Below are 23,631 nucleotides of genomic sequence, written 5' to 3'. Positions count from 1 at the left end.
AGATTACAGAACACACCATGTTAATGAAAATACACCACAGTTATTGGTACACCAACTGTTTGAGATTACAGAACACACTGGAAGGGAACTTAAAGCATTCTTTCAGTCGGCGCTTCTGGACTGACCTCTTTGTTTCAAACTACATGTTTAAAAGTCCCGGGCAGACTGAAATGGCCTTTGCAACATTTTGATAGGTGTGATTTAACCATTCCTTTGGATTTCTTTGTAGGGACAAGATGTACTCATCTTGTTTCAGATTAGTTTTACTGAACATACACAAGCAGCTAGTGATGGCCATTCGAGGCTTCATTACCGTTAGCAGTGCTAACTCAGATTTTCCTTTTCAAAATAAAAGCCATAATTGAAATAAATAAGTAATATAGTTAACAATGTAGTCTGCACATTTTATGTTTAATGTCTGTTCCAATGTTATTCTTGTCTGTTCTTTTTCACAGACTAGATTTTTAACTATACTGTCTTATACATTTCAATGATGGCTTTTATTGTGATAAAGAAAATCTGAGTGCTGCCAGCATAATATCCTGCTGCTAAAATAACGCTAATGATGCCTCGAATGGCCATCACTACAAGAAGCAGTGATATTTACACATATACTGAGTGTCTTTGTTTCATCTTGGATTTGCAGAGGTGTCTTATGTTTTATATACCAGATGAATGGATTAATAATCCAGTTTGTAGGTCTGAATATATATGTGGTGCCAATAATTGGATGTGAATGTCCATTTCATTTGTAAAGCACTTTTCCATTATAGGAAGAAATACAAAAAGTGTGTTCATATTAAAAAACAAACTGCTATAGATGTTAAAGCCAAATATAAAGCCTTCCAGGGTCAAGGCAGGGAGGAGGTATTAGTATCTATAAAGCCTTCCAGGGTCAAGGCAGGGAGGAGGTATTAGTATCTATAAAGCCTTCCAGGATCAAGGCAGGGAGGAGGTATTAGTATCTATAAAGACTTCCAGGATCAAGGCAGGGAGGAGGTATTAGTATCTATAAAGACTTCCAGGATCAAGGCAGGGAGGAGGTATTAGTATCTATAAAGACTTCCAGGATCAAGGCAGGGAGGAGGTATTAGTATCTATAAAGACTTCCAGGATCAAGGCAGGGAGGAGGTATTAGTATCTATAAAGACTTCCAGGATCAAGGCAGGGAGGAGGTATTAGTATCTATAAAGACTTCCAGGATCAAGGCAGGGAGGAGGTATTAGTATCTGACAGATAGAATCACCTTGCCCTCCAAGGATCCCTGAGGATTTCACCACCATCTCCAGCTTCTTGTCCCACGTGAACGTCCGAATGTAATCTAATTCAATACAACGGGAGGAATGTTAGCGGTTTTGCAAATATAACACTGTACTGTCACATGGATACATTTTCAAAGCACCATTAAATCAGTTTCTCTACATTTTAGTGACGTTAAATGTTTATAGCCGATCAAATTCAATTTGATGGTTTGAAAGAAAGCTGCTAAAGCATTTCCAGTACCTATAATGCCCAACACCAGCTGGTCTGTGGTGTCATCTCGTCCAACCAGCAGAGAGTAGTCTATGATCAGGTGACTAGACAGGAAGTAGGCATCACTGTGTATGGCAGCTCTGAGGATGGCTTTGCAGTGGGCTCTGATGTACAGGGGGTTGTCATGGACTAGCTTCAGTAGGTTCTCATCCAGGAGAACCACCTAATATAGAATAAAACAAGCCATTTAACAGATGTTTTATTACCCAAATGAAGGTGGTTATTGTTAAAGCCAATGTGTTCGCAAACAACTTACCTAATTAAAAAGATGAACACAAAGAAACATACAGTACAAGCGTTTTTAATATCACGCCTCAGAAATTAAACCTCAGACCATGTGTCCCTAGTCTAGCCACTCTCACCTCACAACTCTCCTTCCCAGAATCAGTCTTAACGTTTCGGTTCCTCAGGGAACCCTTGAGGTCAAACACCTGGGCCATCTTTCTGCCATAGAACAGGTTCTCCATGACTAGCAGGTCGAGCTTCTTTTCAGAGTTGTTCTGGGAGTTCTTGTAGCCGATCCGGTACACACCCAGGATTTTAGCCAGGGCAGTGGGCCGCTGTGGGAGGGGAGGGGGTTGTTTTAACCTCACCCAGAAATCAGCAATCTCACACAGATATATAAAGCATGGCTACATCCTTTATCTCAAATGGTCCAAGTCAACAGTCCCAACTGTGCCCTACATAACAATTGGGACAATGAGGCGTTGGTTTCTTCTGTCTGTATTTTGTACTTTGTGGTATTTGTGTACGTAATGGTTTCCCCATTTAGAAATGACATTTTTTCAATCCTCATTTTAAAGTCGACTGCAATGACCTGGGAGCAATTAAGGTTGACTCAGGGACAAAAAAAAGACATTGTTTCAACATGCTGGCTTGGGGATTTGATCTAGCCACATTTCAGTTTCTGGTCAGATTCTCTAACTGCTAGGCTACCAGCCCCCCCACCCCCCAAACAAATTCTTTATATATCAAGCAGCTGTTTAGTATTTGGTAGCACATCTTTTGTGTGCAACAACTGTCTTCAAAGTCTGCAACCCAATAATCCCAGCAGAATCTGCTCATCTTCCCTAGTGATTGTTTTTGGTAAGCCTTCTGGCTGATTCAGATATTTATTCCAGTTTTCAGCCAGGCAAATCCACAATGGATCCCTTGACTTTGATTGAGACACCTCTTTAGTTCTCATGTTGAAAGATGCCAAAGCAGAGTGAAAAAGGATAGGCAGTGCCGGAAATCAAGACAAGACGTAGACATCTACGAGACAAGTGATGTGAACGAATGCACTTGACAAACCAGAAACCCTTGTCAAGCCAATTGCCCAAACACTTTTTGCCCTGAGGGGGGGTATGTACGCAAACTGTGAATCTCAAACCGAGCCCTACACACTTGCTTGGAGGGCCCTCCAAATTGGCACTTGTGAAAATGGTAGAGGTTGGAGCAGAGGGGGTTGGTTTGGGATTGTCAGTTCAAAATGGGTAAAAGAACATGTACACAAATACCCTGAAATGAAAGATGACGATCTACAACGTAACCTAATAGTAAACGTTTGCTCATCACGGTCCCGAAACCTCAAGAGGGCATGGTGAATTGAAGCCAGACGGAGAGCGCAGCCATACCTTCTGCTGAACAGCTCCGGTAATGTAGGTGAAGTAGTGAGGGGCGAAATCCAAGAAGGACTGGACCTCTAGCCTGGGCATCTGTTTCAGAATGAACCGGTCATCTGAGCGAGGAGGGAAGAGAGAGGAAAAATGAAATATGACCGGTACACCTCCCGCAGGCTCGTAAACCGCACGACGGGGTAGGGGACACCGACCGCACACGACCACGACCACATGTTAAATCAACACAGCGGTCACCTTCCGTGGCGTAGAAGACAGCCCCGGACTTCCCCCCACGGGCCTGCCAGTTGACGCAGTGGGAGAGCGAGCGGACAAAGTCGTCCTCCGTGCTCTCCATGATCTCCGCCCTCATCTTGTGGAACTCCTCCGCGTAGTAGATCCTGCAGTAGAACTTGGCGTTGGCGTCAGAGAACTCTGCAGGGGGGATGAAAGGGACGAAGACAGGTGACGATGCCCGACTGGCGTCGAGAGCACATTTTGCAGGCATAGCCCTCGGTGGGTAAGTCCGACGGCGAATACTCACGTAATTCGATGTGCGGGTTTCCTGACGATTTCTTATGCTTGTCTCCTATATCTACGTCCTCTGTTCAAAGCAAAAAATAAATGTTCACTCGGGTGGGTGTTAACACTTTGATCCAAATAAGGAAGAAAGCCTGTTGCCCCTTGACCCCATGTTGCTCCTTGACCCCGTATCGCCCCCTACTCACTGAGAGGGTCAGACTCCAAGCTGCTGCGGCCCAGACCCATCTGGGAGGAGGCGGTCTCGTTGGGCTTGGCTGGGCTGTTCTTGGCCCGGCTCTCTCCAGAGCTGCACACAGACGTCAGTATTTGTCAGGTAACAGGAGTGGGCTTGACATGGGCAGAATGTTTGAGTGCGTTTATGTTGTTCCTGTACCTGATGGTCTGTGGGGTGTCCTCGCCTCCCGTCTTCACCGTGACCTTCGACAGCTCATCCAGCGCCGTCTTGTACTCCTTACAACTACAGGTCAGGCAGAGGTCAGGTTTTTTTCCCATTTTTATTAACACAACAAGAACTTGAGAGCAACTACATGACCACACGAGAAATCGTCGGGAGTCAGGCACGGGAAAAGACCAGAGAACAGTCTGGGTGGAGCCGTTACCTGAGAGCGAACGCGATGATGGAGCTGGGTTCTCGTTCACACACGGCGATAGGGACTCTCTCATGCTCGTACATCAGGTAGTGCTTGTCTGGGTCACTAACAAACCGAGATGACCAAGGGGAAACACAACACCCAGGGCTCAGCGGTCAACAATGTAACACACCACTGATCCGTTACACCAAGGACACCACAGAATATTGTTATTTTTCACAGCATCAAATCCCACCACACCACAACACAGCAGCACGAAATGGCGGAGAGCCCGTGAAGCGGGTTAGGGGTTAAGTGCCTTGCTCAAGGGCACAAAGGCAGTGGGCGGCACCTGGGGTGTGGATGAACTGACCGGTCAAAACTGTCAGCACTGGGATTCAGGCTAAACATCACAACAGAGTAGGAAAAAGAATGAAACAGGGCTCAATAGGGAACACCTCCCTGGGTGATGGGGACTTCTTTAAAGGCCTGTCTGGAGGTGATGGGACTGTACTCACAATGGGAATGGGATGGGGTTGTAGCTGTTGCCAGGCAACAGGTTGGCCAGGATGGCCTTCATGGTGGACTTCTCTTTCACCTGGCTGTCACTAGAGGCCAACAGGTGGCCGTCGAACACATCTGACGAACAACAAAGACAGGAGAAGTCTGTTTAGAAACGTCCTTAAAGTCTGGAGAAAGGGAATGTGAAGCTTATTGTGTGTGTGTGTGTGTGTGTGTGTGTGTGTGTTCACCCTCTGAGATGCTGACAGAGTCCTGGTCAGGAAATGAGGGTCCAGATGAGAGGGGTTCTGAACCCGTATCCCCGGGCGACGGCAACGTCAGGGATGACGATCCAGAGCTGGAGGGCAACGCAGTGAGGTAACGGTCCTCTGTCGGTCAAAGAACAAACACGCTCATTAACTATCATCCACTGCTGGCCACGCGTGCTGCAGTGCTTCGACCGACTGCTAAACCAACAGCCACACACCTTTGTCACCGTTCTGTACCATGGGGGAGGGGTTGCGTGGTGAGGACTCCAGAGCACTTGTCTGAAAAAGGAAAAAGATGTAACATTCTGTGACTCATTAAGTGCTTCAGTAACATTCATTTCTAAATGATCTGAATTCTGCCAGACCTTGCTGTCTTCGGTCGGTCTGTGCCTCCCGGGACTGGCTGGGACAGATATACGTTTCCTGCCTTTCTCCTGCTGGAACAGGTCCTGCAGTCTGGAGGTTACATGGCCCAACAAATTCATTAGTGGAGCGCTTGCCATGACATCTTTCTACAATTCAATCTTAAAAGACCAGTTTCCTAGACACAAATGAAACCTCATCTATGTATAAAAAGCATATTTAAAGGGATCCTTTTTCCCTTCCAGCAGATGGACTCATTGACACGCATTCTTTGTGTGTTTGCAGGACGTTTAAGGTTGTTTCCAGAACCATTCCTAACAAGTGTTACCAAAATCACTGGAAGCCTATGGGAGCATCTACCGTGCTTCTTAGTTAACGACTAGGTGTAATCTGTGCGTGTGAACTGGTGAAGAAACCCCTCAGAGTGGGTATTGTCAGAGCTTCCATTCACAACGTTCTCCTACATCTTTGTATGGACCGAGCTGGCCAACGGTTGGAAAATGTAATCCTGCTCTGAGGTCAGTGTTCTCACCTGGTGTTCCACGACTGCAGTGTTTCACACAGGCTCTGTTTCTTCACTACCACTGATTCAAGGACAGTCTGGAGCTGTTGAGGAGAGTCGCTACCAAAGGCCTGGAGACGAGCCTGAAGCTTCTCAATCCAGCTGCGTAGCTCTGCCTCCTCCATCTGAACACAGCAAAGAAAAACTGAAACTCATAAAATGTTTCATAAAATGCCACTTCCTCTATTCCAGCCAAGTCCTTCCTCTAAATTAAAAAGAGCCACCCCTGGTGGGACACCTGCCACCACTGAACTATATTTACCAGAGCTCACCATACTATACATTTACCAGAGCTCACCATACTATACATTTACCAGAGCTCACCATACTATACATTTACCAGAGCTCACCATACTATACATTTTCCAGAGCTCACCATACTATACATTTTCCAGAGCTCACCATACTATACATTTTCCAGAGCTCACCATACTATACATTTACCAGAGCTCACCATACTATACATTTTCCAGAGCTCACCATACTATACATTTACCAGAGCTCACCATACTATACATTTACCAGAGCTCACCATACTATACATTTACCAGAGCTCACCATACTATACATTTTCCAGAGCTCACCATACTATACATTTACCAGAGCTCACCATACTATACATTTACCAGAGCTTACCATACTATATATTTACCAGAGCTCAGAAGAGTGCTAAAAATATTGAAGCTATCAAAAACTACTATTCAAAATGTTCTCTTCAAAATTCCAGGTCACAGAGCAAAATATTGTGGGTTTACCGCAAAGCCCTGGTTACATCCAAAATGGGTTTACCGCAAAGCCCTGGATACATCCAAAATGGGTTTACCGCAAAGCCCTGGATACATCCAAAATGGGTTTACCGCAAAGCCCTGGATACATCCAAAATGGGTTTACCGCAAAGCCCTGGTTACATCCAAAATGGGTTTACCGCAAATCCCTGGATACATCAAAATTTGGTTTACCGCAAAGCCCTGGATACATCCAAAATGGGTGATATCTGCAGTGTAGCTCCACCTGTTGGCGGAGAAACCTACGTCTTTCTGTGCAAACAGGTCCTCCATCTTCTCCTCGCGTGTCTTACTGAAGGTGTCCGTCTTCAGGGAGGTGAGACGATCGTCTATAGCCAGGTACACCTGAGTCACCCTGTCATGAAGAAGGAGAGAATGGAGGAGGACTCAAAACTATATAGCTAAAAACCAGTCTCCATTATTTAGACTATTCAGATAAGGACTAGCCTGGTTTGTGAAAAAGAGAACAACCAGACACACAGCACAAACAGATGTGGAGCTTTGCTATTACAGGCCACGGCAGACATTTACTTCTGTGAGAAGTCCTTGAGGTCCTGCTGCAGGCTGCCCTTGGAGGGTCCCTGGTTCCGGATGAAGATCTTAGGAGGAGGGAGGCAGATCTCCAGCAGTCTCACTGAGATATAGCTGCAGGTGGAAAAAAACGCAACGGCAGTTAACTACACTGAAAATGACTAACGATTTTTAAATCCATTCCAATTACTAAAGGGATTTCATTTCTCCCAGTGTTTTGAATTGCCGCGTACAAGGTGGGCACTATAAGCGGTGTAAAGCAGAAGGATCGGTGGTAAGACATTAAAGCCCTAGCCAGTGTTTCCTACCTGAACGAGGCCACCATCTGGTTGTAGGAGAAGTACTGGTGGTAGTCCTTGTGGATGGAGTGTCCGCAGGGTTCCGCGTTGGCCCTCCTGGTGTAGTGGTGACCGTAGAACCTCAGCTCCAGGTACTTGGCGAAGGACATGGACCACGAGTCATTGGACAGGGGCACCACGGGCGTCACCTGCCGGGAGGGAGGAAGGCTACGGTCACGCCGGTTCTGGGGTGAACATGACTAGGTTTCTCACCGGGATCTCCTTGTTTATCATCGGCCAACATTCAGACGAGTCGTTTACACGGAATAAGATGGTGTTCTCCGCGTTAAATTTACGAAGAGGCCGTCGCGGTCTGATGTTCTAGTCTACACTTTGCCAGGATGTTGGTAAGATACCCTGGGTCACCTGTTTGCATATGCGGCACCAGGAATAGTTGAGGATGGTGTGCTGGTATCCAGGCACTGGAGAGTCCAGCTCCTTCAGAACAATCTGAACGCAGCCGCTGCCGTGCACGAACCGCCGCACGTGGTGCACCATGGGAGTCTCACAGAAAATACTGGGGCACTGATAGGACGGCCTATACCGTGCACATACAGAGGAGACAGGAACAGCAAAGAACAGGGGCTTCATTCAGTTCAGCTGATGACATCTCAATAACGACAAAATATATTGTAATGTATTGAATGTACTTCCCCCTCCCCACCTGAAACAGTATCTTTCCAGAAATATTCCTAGCGTGAGGTCATTCTTCCCATAGAACTCCATTGTGACGATCCTGTGGAGGACAAAGAGGTGTTTGTGATTGGAAAACAGCGTGCTAGCCTCAGAGACTAGCCAGCAGCTCTTCCACAGCTTCTTAAGACCACCGAGGCCCACGCAAACAGTTGGCTAGGAGTTTCAAAGCACCAGTGCCGATCTACGATCCGTCCTCAAGACTGTTACTTTAAATGGTTGTTTTGGAATAATAGTAATGAGTGAGGATTACCAGGGGCTGACACAGGGGTTGGGGGCGTTGTTGGACTGGGCGGAGGAGCTGCTGAACAGGACACACAGTCTTTGGTGGTTGACTGGGTTCAGGCAGTCCAGCTGAAACAAAGAGAGGGGTGTTGATTAACATAAAACAACACCATCACCACATCTGGTACGTTCGACAATACAATGAGGCACTTCAGCTGCTCAACCTTCTCCTAACACCTCTGGAGAGGGTGTGCGGTACTGAGCGTTCGAGTTATCTGTAATGGAACAATCTCGTGCGCACAGAGACAATATCCAAGGGCCCGGAACGATCAAGGAGTCTGTTGTACAGCTCCTCCCGGACGTTCTCTGGTAATTCCGTAGTGGGGCGTGTGGACGTGTTAACTACCTTGCTGTGTCTCACCTTGGAGGCCCAGGTCGAGTCGTTCTGTCCCGCCAGCCTCTCCTCCTCGCCGTCAGCCTTGACGGGGTGTTTGGACGGCGGGGCCTCCCGGACCGGGGGCTGGGCGAAAGGGTCTGCCTCCTTCTGTCGGATGCGCCCCCCCTGGGCGCGGTAGTCGGCCAGCATGTTGGCCAGTTCCTGGCTGGCGCTGAGCTGCTCGGCGATGCGGGCGCTGGTAAGGCAGTGGGAGGGTAACACCTCGATGGGGCGAGGGGGTGGGGCTCCGTTGGCGATGCCTCCGCCCGCCGGGGCGGAGTCTTTGAGGAGCTGGCGCTTCCGTCGCCCGTCTAGTTCTTTGAAGTCCTTGTTGAGCAGCGGGGAGAGATACACCTGCACCAGGAAATAGCACGCCATCTCAATTAATAAAAGATACCAAAAAGATATTACATGTGTCACAGAACCAACAGCATCAGTACAGTAATGGAGAACCTTGCGTAAATACCTGTTCAGGAAAGTAGTCCCTGCTGGGGCAATGCAGACCAGCAGGCGTGAGGAGGAAAGGCTCCTTGAAGGTGATGAACGGGGAGATACACAGGATCATGTCCTTGAGCTCCTGTTTGAAGCCTGCGGTCAGTGTCTTGAGACGGTCATCCGTCGAGGCCACCTGATCGGTGACAGGAGAGAAGAGGACGTCGTAGGACATTCTGGCACCACGGATTTAAAAGAGCTGATTATTAAAACCAACGAGCTTAAGCCTGTAGCCTCGTATAGCACCCCCCCCCCCTCACCTGCTCTGTGACAAACAGCCCGGTGTCATCCTGCAGGGGGTCTCTGAAAAGCCTGGGGGGCGTCTCTGAACCTGAGCTTTCCTCCCGAGACTCACCCCTCCCCAGGATCCCTGACCCACTCCCTCCCTCAGTCTCCCCCTTCCCCGGCCCGACCTCGCTGGACAACTCCTCCAGGTCATCGATGAGGTAGGGTGGGGACACGGGAGGTGGAGGCGACCGGTAATTGGACAAAGGTGTGGAGGTCATGACCTCTGCAGACTCCACCACCTGGTCCCCTGGTGAGGATGAGGACAGGAGGTGGGTTCTAGCGACTTCCTCGACATCCTTTGGCGATGAGGATTCCAACACCGAGATCCCAAGGGAGCTCTTCTCCGCTTCTTCTTTCTCCTCCAGCACAGTCTCTCCTTCCTGGGTCTCTCCTTCCTGGCTCTCCTCCTCCTCCTCCTCCACAGTAGTGCTCTCCAGGAGGCAGGGGAAGGAGCTGGTCTTGGCCAGGCTGGGTGGCATGGCAAACTCATCCATGAGAAAGGATATCTCCAGCTGGGAGTGGTAGGCCACACACACCATGAAGATGATGATCTCTTTAACCCGGGCAAGCTCGTACTCAGACGCCCCGCGCAGCTTTATGGTACAGCCTAGCTGAGGAGGGCAGCCCTCGAAGAACATGAGAGTCTTCGACTCATCTGTCACAGTGAGAGAACAGTGGTAAGTGAAGAGCAGGATGTTTCACCGCCAAAGTGGTGAAATATTTAAGCATCACGAATGGCATTCAGCGTCTAAGATTTAAGAGATTTAGGATGTAGACTTAAAAGTAGATGAAGACAGACGACAGGGGGAGTTTCCACTCACTGTTAGTCAGCTGGAAAGAGTGTAGGTAGAACTTCTGGCAGGTTCCCAGGCGAGGCTTGGTGAGAAGCTGATCCATAGACATGACGAGGTCCCCTTGGGTCATACGACTCACCCTGTCCAAGACTTGCTGTAAAGGACCATAGAAAAAGAAACGATGTGAGGGCAGGTACAGTTAATGGTTGACTGGGCAAGAAAGAAGAACAGGATAACATAAAACAGTTTCCCATGCAATAAAATGACAATAATATAATAAAACAATTGCTAAACATGCAAGTTTGTTAAAAGTGGGTTTGCAAATGGAAACATTGCCCAGCATATTAAGATAACTACTAGAGAGTTAGAGTGAGGGCTGGGTGGTACGGACTGGTTTGACGTTGATCACCAACGTGATCCCGTGTTCCAGCAACATGTCCTGAGCGATCCGAGACACGGTCTTCTCCACTAGCACAAGGTTTGGTCGCACGTCCGCGATACGCTGAACGTAGTTCTTCAGAAACTCACGCTCCTGGGGAACAGGACAGACAAACATAGGCATTCTAGAAATGTAGAAATATTAACTAATATAGTCAAAGAAATTGCGAATTTGGGCTAAGCAATGTGGAATTAAATATTAAGATATTAGCGGATGCCTCTAACTCTTGAGGAGTTATTCAAAACCGAAACATCCCCTCTTATTCTAGTGACATCAACTATATGCATTACACCAACATGACAGACCAACCCCACGAAACACTGCTTCAGTGACTGACTGACCTGAAGCACAATGGGGTCAATGCACGTGAACTTGGTCTCCTCTCTGTACAGATACTCTATAGAACACTTCAGCAGCAGGATCTTGGGGTTTTTTATGTACGAGTTCATCTAAGGCAAAACAAGACAACACAACACTTCACGTAGAGTTCCTCGGCAGACAGACTGGCAGTAGACAGTGTCATTCAGCATTTACAGGCAAGGACGTGGGCGGGTGTTACAGGAGAGGAACCTTTTTGTGGGCAATGTTCTTGGTGCAGACAAAGCCGTTCACTACCGTCGAGTCAAACTTCTTCCCGCCGGGAATCTAAAACGCAGAGAAACACACGCAGGGGGTAAAACGTCTGCTCCGTCAGCGCACTCGGCCCAAGCACTCGCCCCTACCGCACCAGCCCTGACGACGCCGTCGCCGACGTGCCTTTTTGACGTGGACCAGCTGCCTGATGTCCATGTCGTCATCACAGCTGCGGACGTCCGGCCTCACCGTCTGAACCACCTGTCTCACCACGGGAACGATGATGTCCCTCCAGGAGAGGGACAGGGACTCGCTGTACAGCAGTTGCTGCAACAGCGCCATCATGTGGCTGTGGTTGGCAGAGCTAGGAAAGGGAGTGGGCACTGTCATGTATTGCATGTGAGGTCGAATTCCCTTCTCTACCGTCTACACCAGGGGTGTCCAAACCGTTCCACGGAGGGCCGAGTGTCTGCAGGTTTTTGGTTTTTCCTATAAATTGGTTCCCAGTTCAGACCTAAACAACCAGGTGAGGGTAGAAACTAACCCATTAGTGACCTAATTAGTCAATTAAGTACAAGGTGAGAGTGAAAACCTGCAGACACACAGCCCTCTGTGGAATAGTTTGGACACCCCTGGTCAACACGGACACTGTCGAATGGGGGGGGGGACAAGGTGCGCTTCACTGACAATTTATTTCATTCTATTACATTTACTTGCCGCCAAAATGTGCCAGACATTTGTCCACGAGCTATCGTTTTTTACAACTCCCCAACTATCCAGCTTTTATCCAGTGAAGAGACAATATAAATGTTGTTCCCCAGACAATATCTTTGAAAGTTAATTAAATAGTACTTTAGCATGGGATTACTGAAATGTGTTTCCCTTCAGTTCCAGTTGATCTTGAGTTTCCAAAACTCCTACTTCTTGTACCAGCATACACATTTCATTTTAATTTAGAAAAAACACAGAGATTAAAAAAAGTTCTCAGAGTGTTCTTACAGCAGCCTCTCCATGGCCTTCTTTTCTCCATTCTCCTCTCTCAGCTGGTCCAGGGAGCTGTGGTGCCAGCCCAAAGGAGTGAACAGCATCTCTTTAGCCTTCTCCTCCACACGCCGGTTAAACAGGGACTCTACACAACAGAAGGAGAGACAAAGACAATGTCAGCTTAGTTTCCAGCTACAGTATAGTAGGATCTGGACCAACTGCCCTTTACTAAGCAAAAAACAAACCACTGCTGAATAGTTTAAAAGCGTACTAATTACAAAGTGTGTCGATAATGAAGCCAGACCAAACTAGGAAGTGGAGACTTCTGACCTTTGATGAAAGCGTCACTAATGGAGATATTCTCTCCTCCATCCTCTGAGACCAGGTACTCTAACAGGAAAGAGGACACATTCAGCAACACATTATTGTGGAACTGGCTAAGCAAACAGGTAAAGTTCCTTATTGTCTGGTTAGCTATTGCAGACCAACGTTGTGTCATTAAAAGCTAGACAAGAGAAACCAATCATTCTAGTGAAGGAAGTGGAGATGGAGCTGTATGTCCGTGTGTGTGTGTACCTTTCTGCTCCGTTGGGGGTGGGGGTACATGGGGGTACTTGGACTGTTTCTTGATGTGGAAGTTGACGTTATCCTGCTCCACATTGAGATTGATGGATGCAGCAGAATCACTGTCCACCGCTGACTGGAAACTGCTGACTGACGTCCTCTTACTGGGGCTGGACGAGTCTGAAGAGGGGCGGGGCAAAATATCACAGGAGACAAGAGCTGGAACAACCAATGATCAATTCAATAGTTTAAGATCCCTGAGAAACAACAGACAGACGTGAAGCTAGCTGTTGTAATTCCTAGACAGAGCGCTAAAGTCCCATGACATCTAGGGATAGTTACTGGGTGTGCTAAAGTCCCATGACATCTATGGATACGTACTGGGTGTGCTAAAGTCCCATGACATCTATGGATACGTACTGGGTGTGCTAAAGTCCCATGACATCTAGGGATAGGTACTGGGTGTGCTAAAGTCCCATGACATCTATGGATACGTACTGGGTGTGCTAAAGTCCCATGACATCTAGGGGTACGTACTGGGTGTGCTAGGTATGACATCTATGGATACGTACTGGGTGTGCTAAAGTCCCATGACATCTAGGGATACTTACGGGTTGTGCTAAAGTCCCATGACATCTAGGGATACGTACTGGGTGTGCTAAAGTCCCATGACATCTAGGGATACGTACTGGGTGTGCTAAAGTCCCATGACATCTAGGGATACGTATTGGGTGTGCTAAAGTCCCATGACATCTAGGGATACATACTGGGTGTGCTAGGTATGACATCTAGGGAAACGTACTGGGTGTGCTAAAGTCCCATGACATCTAGAGATACGTACAGGGTGTGCTAAAGTCCCATGACATCTAGGGATACGTACGGGGTGTGCTAGGTATGACATCTAGGGATATGTACTGGGTGTGCTAAAGTCCCATGACATCTAGGGATACGTACGGGGTGTGCTAAAGTCCCATGACATCTAGGGATACGTACTGGGTGTGCTAGGTATGACATCTAGGGATACGTACTGGGTGTGCTAGGTATGACGTAGTCATTGTCGTCTGCAACCTGGTCTGTATCGCTGTCGTCAAACTTGATGTCTTTGAACCAGGACGGCTCGGAGTGTCCCTCCAGAGAGTTGACACTGTCGCTGTCAGGAGATGGAGTCTCAGAGAACTCTGTGTTCTATGGACAAAACACAGTCATCACTGGCATTACTTTCAACGCCACCACCAATATATCCATCACCATCATTATTATTGTTGTCTTCACCACCACCACCACCATTATTATTATTAGTAATGACCACCACCACCACCACCACCACTACCACTACTATTATTATTATTATTATTATTATTATTATGTCATGACCACCACCACCACCATTATTATTAGTCATGACCACCACCTCCACCATTATTAGTCATGACCACCACCTCCACCATTATTATTAGTCATGATCACCACCACCACCACCATTATTATTAGTCATGACCACCACCACCACCACCATTATTAGTCATGACCACCACCACCACCATTATTATTAGTCATGACCACCACCTCCACCATTATTATTAGTCATGACCACCACCACCACCACCATTATTATTAGTCATGACCACCACCACCACCACCATTATTATTAGTCATGACCACCACCACCACTATTATTAGTCATGACCACCACCACCACCACCATTATTATTAGTCATGACATTAACATTAACATTTTGGCAACAAATGGCCAGGGGTGGTGTGTGAGATATGACATTCTCATCAAAAAGTATCTTACCTGGAGGGGGCGATAGAGCGCATACTCATCCCTGAATAGCTGGTCATGGTGAGTGACACAATCCAACCAACGACCATCCACCAGAGCCTGACCAATGGCTATCGCCTGAGCTCTGCAAAGGTGATGGACACAGAGTATAAAGGACGGAGGGGAGAGTGAGACAGAGAAATAACAGAAAATCAAGGAGAGAAAAACAACTTTTAATACCTTATGTTAGTACTGTTACATTAGGGGTGAATTATACAACTTAACTTGGCAAGCCAAATGTCAGTCTTTACCTGGTACAGATGGTTCCACTCGTCAGCAGCCAGTTGACCAGCTCCTTACCCACAATGCAGTTGGGGTATGTACGGAGCCAATAGCGGTGGTCCTGGAACTCCATTCCAGTACCGTTGTGACAAATCTTCTTCCAAAGGTCCTTCAGCTGAGATGAATCCTACGTGTCACCACAGTCAGTCAGTACCAAGGTTTAACGAGAGAGACAAGGAGACAGTGGGACAGAACAGGATGGAAAAGAGCGCATCATTACCAGCAGAATCTTCCTCTCCTCTTCGCTGTGGTCCGGTTTGGGCAGGGCCCGGCTGATCTGGGGGCTCACCGAGCTGTCATAAGGGGGCACCATGGAAGAGCCAGACCGGTCCAGGGACAGATTGGTCACGCTGGTGGACCTGGATAGGACCGCGCTGCCATTACAGAACCATCACTCAGCGGACACACAAACAAATACAGTCCGCAGCTCATTTCTTCCTGTGTAACTGGTAGTTTGCATGTCGATTATGTGAAATATCTGCATGTGCCTTATATGATGTCAAAAAGGGTGCAAAGAATCAGAACATTATTAAAACACCACATTACAAAAAAAATACTGGAACTACAATAACCTCACCGCTTCCTTATCGGTGACTTGCCTCCATCCTCCTGCAGTGTCAGTCTAGAATTCATGCCGCTGTTCTGGGCCTCCTGGTGAATTAAACTGATGACGCACACAGACACACCAATAAAAACATTCATTCCTCAACAAAATAAGTTTACATTGATCTTTCAAGTTCATATATCAATACCGTAACCTGTTATGGTAGATGCATGCAAAATTCTTCATGGTAGGACCAGAATGGTTACCCTCAACTCAAATGTTAAGCTTTTTTAAGCTGTCAGAAAAGTTGGAAAGGTTATAAAACAGCAGCACTCACTTCTTTCTCATCCCAATGGGAGTTTTTCTATGCCAGAAGAGAAGGAAAGAATATTTTCTTTTGAGACATTTAGAAGCAAGTGCAGCACACTGATGACTGGATCATAGCTAGTCGTATTGTTAAAGGGGACGGAATGTTAGTAGCGGTAATCAATTACGTAAAAGCATGTGTTCTCTGGAAACCAAAAGGTCTGCCTTTGAAAAACTCAATAAACCAGATTCTTTTTTAAATGTAATTTGTCTGCGTTGACAATGTGATTTTGTTTGTATGATTGTTGAAAGATCAACGTCTGCATTCATGTCCTGGATATAATGTAACAAGGCAGCTTCTTCAAAATCCAAAGCAGTCAAACAGTACGTTTTTACAAAGGCTTCCCCTCTAAAATGGTGAGTATAGGTTAGTCGGGAAAGAGGTCCAACGAAAGTGGGCCAAACAGGGAGCCAGAACCCACCCAGTGTAGAGGGGGAGGAAAGGAAGACAGGCGGACGGGGGGGGAGAAGAGTGGAGTGGGCCAGGAGAGACAGGACAGGACATGGAGAGGGGAGGGTATGGGGGATGAGGAGTGTCACTCTCCACTGTTTCTTCAACTCTGTGTTTGGAGGAAAAGGCAAAGATGAGAGAAGGACTACAGAGACAGAATCATGCAGGAGATCCACAGAGCCAGTGAACAGAACGAAGGATAATGTCAGGGCGGATAGCATGCATCATTCTTAGGTCAAAACGGGAGTTTGTGTGTGTGTGCGCGTGTGTGTGTTTGTGTCTGTGGTGGTAATTAGAGGATGGAGGAAAAAAAACTACAGTGCATGGATGACCCCCCCCCCCCCCCTCGCAGATAAATCAATCGTTTCCATCTACGGTTCCTCATTTCTTGCCGTGTTCTTAGGAAAAAACGCCAAAAGGCACTATTCCCTAGAGTTGGAATGCAGCCTGGGTTCACCTCTGCCAGGCCAGGTCCTCTTCTAGGAAGATGTTCCGGCTGGCCTTGCGACCTCCGACCGGGGTTCGGGGCTCGCTGGGTTCCAGGACGCAGATGGAGCAGGGGGAGGAGTCGGAGAGGGCAGACAGGTCCTCCCCTATGGAGCCGGAGTCCGCCGAGTGGGCGTAACTCAGGGCGATCTTGCGACAGTATGTGCAGGCCCGCAGGTCTCCTGCTCATGGCGGTAATGACGCGGCGAGCGAGAGACAGAGCGACACGGTGGGCGACGTCGGCACGAGTGGGAAGGGAGAAAGAGAGAAGGGGAGGAGTCAGTGAGAGGAGGGGCGGGTCCCGCTCTGCTCTGAGCCGGGACGGAAGCCCTGCTGAGGTGACACAACACAAACACACTATTGACCGGACTTCTCTTCGTTCTCAGCAATGTTAGGGCAATCGCAAAACACCACTGGTCAAATCCAAAGTCCAAACACACACAACCACAGCAGACCACACTACACACAACAGGCTCATGCTTGGTGCACCTACAGCAGTGTTTCCCAATCCTGGTCCTGCGGACCCCAAAGTGTGCACATTTTTGTTTTGCCCTAGAACTCACACACCTGATTCAAATGTTGCCCTAACACTTACACACTTGATTCACATAATCAACCGATCATCAAATCTTTAATTTGCATCGGGTGTGTGAGTGCTGGGGCAAAAACATGCACCCTTTAGGGTCCCCAGGACCAGGATTGGGAAACACTGACCAACAGGCTTTGTACATACATATAACCAGCCATTGTTCTCCTAGAACTCTTCTGTTGGTGACCCTGCTTTGGGATCACCTTTCTGGGCACTCTCTCCATCCCCTCACAAGAGTCCCCGCCCCGCTCCCATAAGCACTCACCCGTGTAGCCCATGAACTTGCCAGGGATTTCCTGGTTGCAGCAGCGGCTGCAGAAGATCTGGCCGCACAGCCGGCAATGGTGGCGGCGGCGGAAGGTGGTGAACTTCTCGTTGCAGTCGTAGCACTCCTTACACTGGCTGTCCGGCATCCAGTACTGCTTCAGGTCACTGTCCTGCATTACCAATACCAGAGTTTATTCTACTGCATTACCACACCAGAAGCAGAGTCTATTCTCCTGCATTACCACACCAAAACCAGAGTTTATTCTACTGCATTACCACACCCAAACAAGAGTTTATTCTACTGCATTACCACACCCAAACCAGAGTTTATTCTCCTGCATTACCACACCAGAACCAGAGTTTATTCTCCTGCATTACCACACCAAAACCAGAGTTTATTCTACTGCATTACCACACCCAAACCAGAGTTTATTCTCCTGCATTACCACACCAGAACCAGAGTTTATTCTCTTGCATTACCACACCAGAACCAGGGTTTATTCTCCTGCATTACCACACCAGAACCAGAGTTTATTCTCCTGCATTACCACACCAGAACCAGAGTTTATTCTCCTGATTTACCACACCAGAACCAGAGTTTATTCTCCTGATTTACCACACCAGAACCAGAGTTTATTCTCCAGTTCCCTTCACCTTATGCCACAAACAATTGCTCACATTTTTCCACCAATTATTTTGGTTTATTGTGTGTAGTCTAATTTCAATATTTATAGCAAACAAAGCATATGTAAATTCAATATGATTCCATGTATTCAATAAAAATAATAATCAGAAACCAAGTGTATGCATACTGTATTTCATAGAACATTGAAAAATGGGATAAACAACAACAGCTTGTTAAGAATAAGACGCATTTTATCTCCTTTATTTGGAAGTGTTTGCGGTGTGCGAATGTTCATGTTTCAGCTAGGCTATATATATTACTCCAATCAAAACAAGCAGTGATGGATTAAGGGTCTCTACAACAATAGCAGTGTAATGTTAGGTACTCCCATCAACCACTAGAGTGTGAAGGGGGGTTAATACCTGGCTCTTCCCCTCCATGATCTCCTTCAGACGCTTCAGGGCGGTGCGAAGCTGAACAGCAGTACGGGGGTCATGAGTTCCTAATGGGGTTTCTGATTTCCTACGACCCTCTGGAAGCAAAATAAATAACAGGAAAAATCAATAACACCTACATGAGGCGCAGGAATTCAGCATACAGTGCATAGCAGATCTTATTTAACCATTCAAGACATGCAAACGCTCTCTTCTCATGCAAATAAAATGCAGAACGTTAAAGGAGCGAGACAGGGAGAGCCACTTGTGTATACCATTAATAAAATACTTTGGGTTATAACCCAAAAGGGTAATGTTATTTGAAAATAACTAAATACATACATATACAGTATCTCACAAAAGTGAGTACACCCTTCACATTGACACTTTTTTACAATGTAAAGTAGTGAGTGTCCAGCTGAACACTCACTACTTTACATTGTAGCAAAGTGTCATTTCACTACTGTGGTCACATGAAAAGATATAATCAAATATTAGCAAAAATGTGAAGGGTGTACTCACTTTTTTGAGATACTGTACATTTACATTTGATAATGAGAGGGCAAGTTAAAAAAAGATTTGCACAGTAGCACAACAGAAGCTCATCTCTACATCAGTGGCCATAAACTAAGCTCAATACAATAATACAGGTAACGCAATTGATACTTCAAGACAAATGTTATTGAGTAAGAAACAAAAAGTAGTATGATGTTAGTCCAAATATCATTATGCAAACATATAACCTTCCAAATATCAGTGTTGTTAAAAAAAAAATAACCCCAGAAGGCATTTAATCAACATGCCAAAAAGTAGCTAAACAAACCTCACACACACAGTCACACACCAAAAACACTCAGGTGCTTAGGTTAGCCGCCCACACAATGAAACCAGTCTGTTAAATTCAAGCGCAGAACCATTTAAGAAATCTTAGCAAACACACAGTAAAGACCCTCTCACCCTCACCAGGCCATAATGGCCAGTCCACTGCAAAAAGAAAAGACATTCATCAGCTTTTTCAATGGATGTCATATTACTCACACTGTGCAACCATTTTCCTCTCTGCACCTAGCAATCATAAAACTAGAACAAATTGAAATATACAGCCCATAAAAAGGGAGTCATCCTAAACAAGTCAAAGCAACGGTGTGAGGCACCTCTCCTCTAAGCAAGCTGAGTCTCGGACTGACAACTAATCTAATTGACCAGAATGAAACTGGGACTTCGGACACTCTTATCAGGTCAGTTTGAAAAGACTACGAGTTAACGCAATCACTCCAAATGTAAACTAGATGGATTTGGGTATGTACCCGAAGCAGTGGAGGTCCTGCGTAGGAGGTCGGGGTGTTGTTTCCGATGGGAGCCCAGGCCATGGACGGAGTGTGCCGGGCTGGTCCAGGTTCTGCGCTCCCCAGCGGGTGACTTCACAGCCACGTCCGGTTTCTCAATCACTGAAGGTGGCCGCCCCTCCTCTGTACATTTTACATCAAATCAGAACAAATCAATCATTCCCACCAATTCCATGTTTAAGCTGCGGTCAGCATTATCCCTGAGACTTCGTAAACGCCATGTAAACACAACTTGGGCGCTTTTATTTGCCTTTAGTATTTCAAATGAGGCTCTCTGCTTTTCATGCACATGAAATTTGAGCGAAGAGCAGCGCCGTGTCTAGATGTGTGATGTACACATTGCTGTTGTTCACAATGAGTCACGTTGGACTCTCTAGACCTGATCTAATCAGCGTAAAGGGACTGGCAAATCCCTTGAAAACAGAGGCTGACCAACTGATTGGCAGGGTCGATAAATTAGGGCCAATTATTTGAGGTTTTCAAAACAAATCTGTAATCAGCGTTGTTGTTGGCTATACGTTTTATATTACTAGGTTAATTAGCATATAAACTTGCTTATACTAAATCCAATGCTTGTTAATTTATCATCAAATCACAGCCAACACCAACTTCTCCGACTTAAAGCACTCCCTAGATTAGGCTGGCCCCTTTGGTGTTGTAAAGAATTGACATTAATAATAGTAATCATGGACGACATCATTTTTTTAGATGTCGTTATGGCAAAGACGCCTAAATTGTTGCTATTACCTATGGTGTAGAAAGGTATGCCTACTCTGTTTTTGTCAGGCTAAAGTAGAGAAATTAAGCAAGTGCTTTCTGGTAATTACACCGGATATGTGGGTCCTACCCTGCCGCCTCAGATTGGTCATTAATTGGTCAACTATCGTCAGCCAAAAAAATCCTAATCGGTCAACCTCTACTTGAAAAGGTCTACATTGTAAAACTGAATATTAACGCTCCATGTAGCGTGGGTGTAAGCAGAGGCCCGTTGCCATAGCGAGGGGTTGGGGAGTTAGGGTGCGCCTACAGAGAATGACACGCATGACAGCTCAAGTTGGCTTGCTGCCTCCTGGCATGCAGTCAACAGGCAGCGTCGCATCACATGACCTCATGGGACATGGGCCCTGCTCTAGGTCCATTCCGCTCCCTGGTCTGACTACTTTTATCCAGGCTTGTCAAAGGGAAGGCCATCTTACCCCCCCCCATTATAGCGCTGGACAAATAAATAAGAGATTAGGACGATTAACAATATGGAGTCAATACACTTATTCATGGTTCACGGAGAGGCGGTCTGCAGCATATTTTAACATAAGGATTTTCTGTGACCATGACTGTGCGTCCATCCATCGGCCCATGTGTGGGTGTGTATGTATGTACAGTATCTCACAGAAGCGAGTACACCCCTCACATTAGTTTAAATATTTGATTATATCTTTTCATGTGACACTGAAGAAATGACACTTTGCTACAATGTAAAGTAGTGAGTGTACAGCTTGTATAACAGTGTACATTTGCTGTCCCCTCAAAATAATACAACACACAGTCATTCATGTCTAAACCACGGGCAACAAAAGGGATTACACCCCTAAGTGAAAATGCCCAAATTGGTCCCAGAGTGTCATTGTTTTGTGTGGCCACCATTATTTTCCAGCACTGCCTTAACCCTCTTGAGCATGGAGTTCACCAGAGCTTCACAGGTTGCCACTGGAGTCCTCTTCCACTCCTCCATGACGACATCACGGAGCAGGTGGATGTTAGAGACCTTGCGCTCCACCTTCCGTTTGAGGATGCCCCATAGATGCCCAATAGGGTTTAGGTCTGGAGACCTTGGCCAGTCCATCACCTTTACCCTCAGCTTCTTTAGCAAGGTAGTGGTCGTCTTGGAGGTGTGTTTGGGGTTGTTATCATGTTGGAATACTGCCCTGTGGCCCAGTCTCTGAAGAGTGGCAACCTTCTTACAGCCTAGGCCATCTTTATGTAGAGCAACAGTTATTTTTTTCAGATCCACAGAGAGTTCTTTGCCATGAGGTGCCATGTTGAACTTCCAGTGACCAGTATGCGAGAGCATGAGAGCGATGACACCAAATTTAACACACATGCTCCCCATTCACACCTGAGACCTTGTAACACTAATGAGTCACATGACACTGGGGAGGGAAAATGGCTAATTGGGCCCAATTTGGACATTTTCACTTAGGGGTGTACTCACTTTTGTTGCCAGCGGTTTAGACATTAATGGCTGTGTGTTGAGTTATTTTGAGGGGCAGCAAATGTACACTGTTATACAAGCTGTACACTCACTACTTTACAATGTAGCAAAGTGTCATTTCCTCAGTGTTGTCACATGAAAAGATATCATCAAATATTTAAAAAAATGTGAGTGGTGTACTCACTTTTGTGAGATACTGTATGTATGTATGTATGTATGTATGTATGTATGTATGTATGAGCGAGCGTGCTCGTATTTGTATTAACCTTTGTTGAAACGAAACAGGTTGACAAAAGAGCTGTAGGCTGACCGGAGCGGGGGCTCGTCCTGCTCTGGAGTCAGGGGTTTGAAGTGTGTCAGGTGGGATGGGGTGCCAGGTGATACTGGGGGCTCCACACCAGACCCCAGTGTAGAGGACCAGGAGGACAATTTGTCATCAGCAGACATCTCACTGCTTCTGTTGAAAAGACAAATTGTCACTTGGTGATATGTGCGTGGTCTGAGCATGCTGATTTTCTGCTTAACCAAGTGTATAAAGGACATCGCCTAAACAAAGGCATTGCCTTTGACATTGCAATGACCACTTTCCACAAAGTAATTTCTTCAGAACCAAGTCTACATGATAACCCAACAGTATTTTCAGTTTTATTTATTTATCTCTGCAATAATGACATTATATCTGAATTGCAACTCTTACTTCAGGGAAACTCTAGGCAGAAAGTGGATTGAAGCATATTGGCATGTTGGAGAGGTTTAACGGATTAGTAGCTTAATAAATGTTATATGAAATGTATAAGCTTTTTAGGGAGGTTGAACATAACTGCAAAAAGCTGTGAGTTAAGTCTCGGCATAAAATAGGGAGTGCCATTTTGAATGAAATGGCTTGGATAAACATGAAAAAACTTTGAAAAGACTGTCAATGACCATTAATAATTAAGAGAGTACAACTGCCTGTGCATAATGCCCTCTGTTATGGCTATCTGGAAGATATTCAAATACAACTCATTCCTTTACATTTTCTCAGAAAAAACTGCATTTCTGCACCCTGGATAACCACAGCGATTATTTTAAAGGCTTGGTTATGACCGCTAATTTACATTTGGGCCATTATGACTATGCAGAAAATT

At 46.4% G+C, this 23,631-nt stretch overlaps 1 protein-coding gene across 16 annotated transcripts in view; it reads right to left on the bottom strand.

Annotated features, from left to right (window-relative positions):
- Positions 1–23,631, bottom strand: part of pikfyve (phosphoinositide kinase, FYVE finger containing) — a 32,778-nt gene that overhangs the window by 1,490 nt on the left and 7,657 nt on the right. For 2 of the 16 annotated variants that reach the window (XM_029113564.2, XM_029113557.2), the window contains exons 2-46: positions 22,771–22,961; positions 20,257–20,418; positions 19,907–19,933; positions 18,938–19,047; positions 17,889–18,060; positions 17,006–17,216; positions 16,520–16,657; positions 16,069–16,095; positions 15,765–15,851; positions 15,408–15,561; positions 15,157–15,314; positions 14,879–14,990; positions 14,109–14,265; positions 13,093–13,260; positions 12,847–12,906; positions 12,532–12,661; positions 11,716–11,896; positions 11,530–11,604; positions 11,301–11,408; positions 10,912–11,052; positions 10,548–10,674; positions 9,699–10,381; positions 9,413–9,574; positions 8,917–9,300; positions 8,539–8,639; positions 8,257–8,328; positions 7,959–8,130; positions 7,563–7,741; positions 7,255–7,368; positions 6,970–7,078; positions 5,909–6,063; positions 5,379–5,469; positions 5,232–5,292; positions 4,996–5,133; positions 4,762–4,882; positions 4,596–4,646; positions 4,274–4,369; positions 4,048–4,131; positions 3,860–3,960; positions 3,676–3,735; positions 3,390–3,566; positions 3,150–3,253; positions 1,896–2,093; positions 1,504–1,696; positions 1,247–1,321 (exon numbers count right to left, since the gene is read on the bottom strand). In XM_029113564.2, the coding sequence (XP_028969397.2) occupies positions 1,247–1,321; positions 1,504–1,696; positions 1,896–2,093; positions 3,150–3,253; positions 3,390–3,566; positions 3,676–3,735; positions 3,860–3,960; positions 4,048–4,131; positions 4,274–4,369; positions 4,596–4,646; positions 4,762–4,882; positions 4,996–5,133; positions 5,232–5,292; positions 5,379–5,469; positions 5,909–6,063; positions 6,970–7,078; positions 7,255–7,368; positions 7,563–7,741; positions 7,959–8,130; positions 8,257–8,328; positions 8,539–8,639; positions 8,917–9,300; positions 9,413–9,574; positions 9,699–10,381; positions 10,548–10,674; positions 10,912–11,052; positions 11,301–11,408; positions 11,530–11,604; positions 11,716–11,896; positions 12,532–12,661; positions 12,847–12,906; positions 13,093–13,260; positions 14,109–14,265; positions 14,879–14,990; positions 15,157–15,314; positions 15,408–15,561; positions 15,765–15,851; positions 16,069–16,095; positions 16,520–16,657; positions 17,006–17,216; positions 17,889–18,060; positions 18,938–19,047; positions 19,907–19,933; positions 20,257–20,418; positions 22,771–22,951 (6,367 nt within the window). In that variant the 5' untranslated portion in view covers positions 22,952–22,961. The remainder of the gene's footprint in view (positions 1–1,246; positions 1,322–1,503; positions 1,697–1,895; positions 2,094–3,149; positions 3,254–3,389; positions 3,567–3,675; positions 3,736–3,859; positions 3,961–4,047; positions 4,132–4,273; positions 4,370–4,595; positions 4,647–4,761; positions 4,883–4,995; positions 5,134–5,231; positions 5,293–5,378; positions 5,470–5,908; positions 6,064–6,969; positions 7,079–7,254; positions 7,369–7,562; positions 7,742–7,958; positions 8,131–8,256; positions 8,329–8,538; positions 8,640–8,916; positions 9,301–9,412; positions 9,575–9,698; positions 10,382–10,547; positions 10,675–10,911; positions 11,053–11,300; positions 11,409–11,529; positions 11,605–11,715; positions 11,897–12,531; positions 12,662–12,846; positions 12,907–13,092; positions 13,261–14,108; positions 14,266–14,878; positions 14,991–15,156; positions 15,315–15,407; positions 15,562–15,764; positions 15,852–16,068; positions 16,096–16,519; positions 16,658–17,005; positions 17,217–17,888; positions 18,061–18,937; positions 19,048–19,906; positions 19,934–20,256; positions 20,419–22,770; positions 22,962–23,631) is intronic. The other 14 variants (XM_029113565.2, XM_029113560.2, XM_029113558.2 and 11 more) reach the window with 14 other exon arrangements.

Source organism: Esox lucius, chromosome 16 (genome assembly GCF_011004845.1).
Source record: "Esox lucius isolate fEsoLuc1 chromosome 16, fEsoLuc1.pri, whole genome shotgun sequence".
Taxonomy (NCBI): Eukaryota; Metazoa; Chordata; class Actinopteri; order Esociformes; family Esocidae; genus Esox; species Esox lucius.
This window is presented reverse-complemented; position numbering and strand designations above follow the sequence as displayed.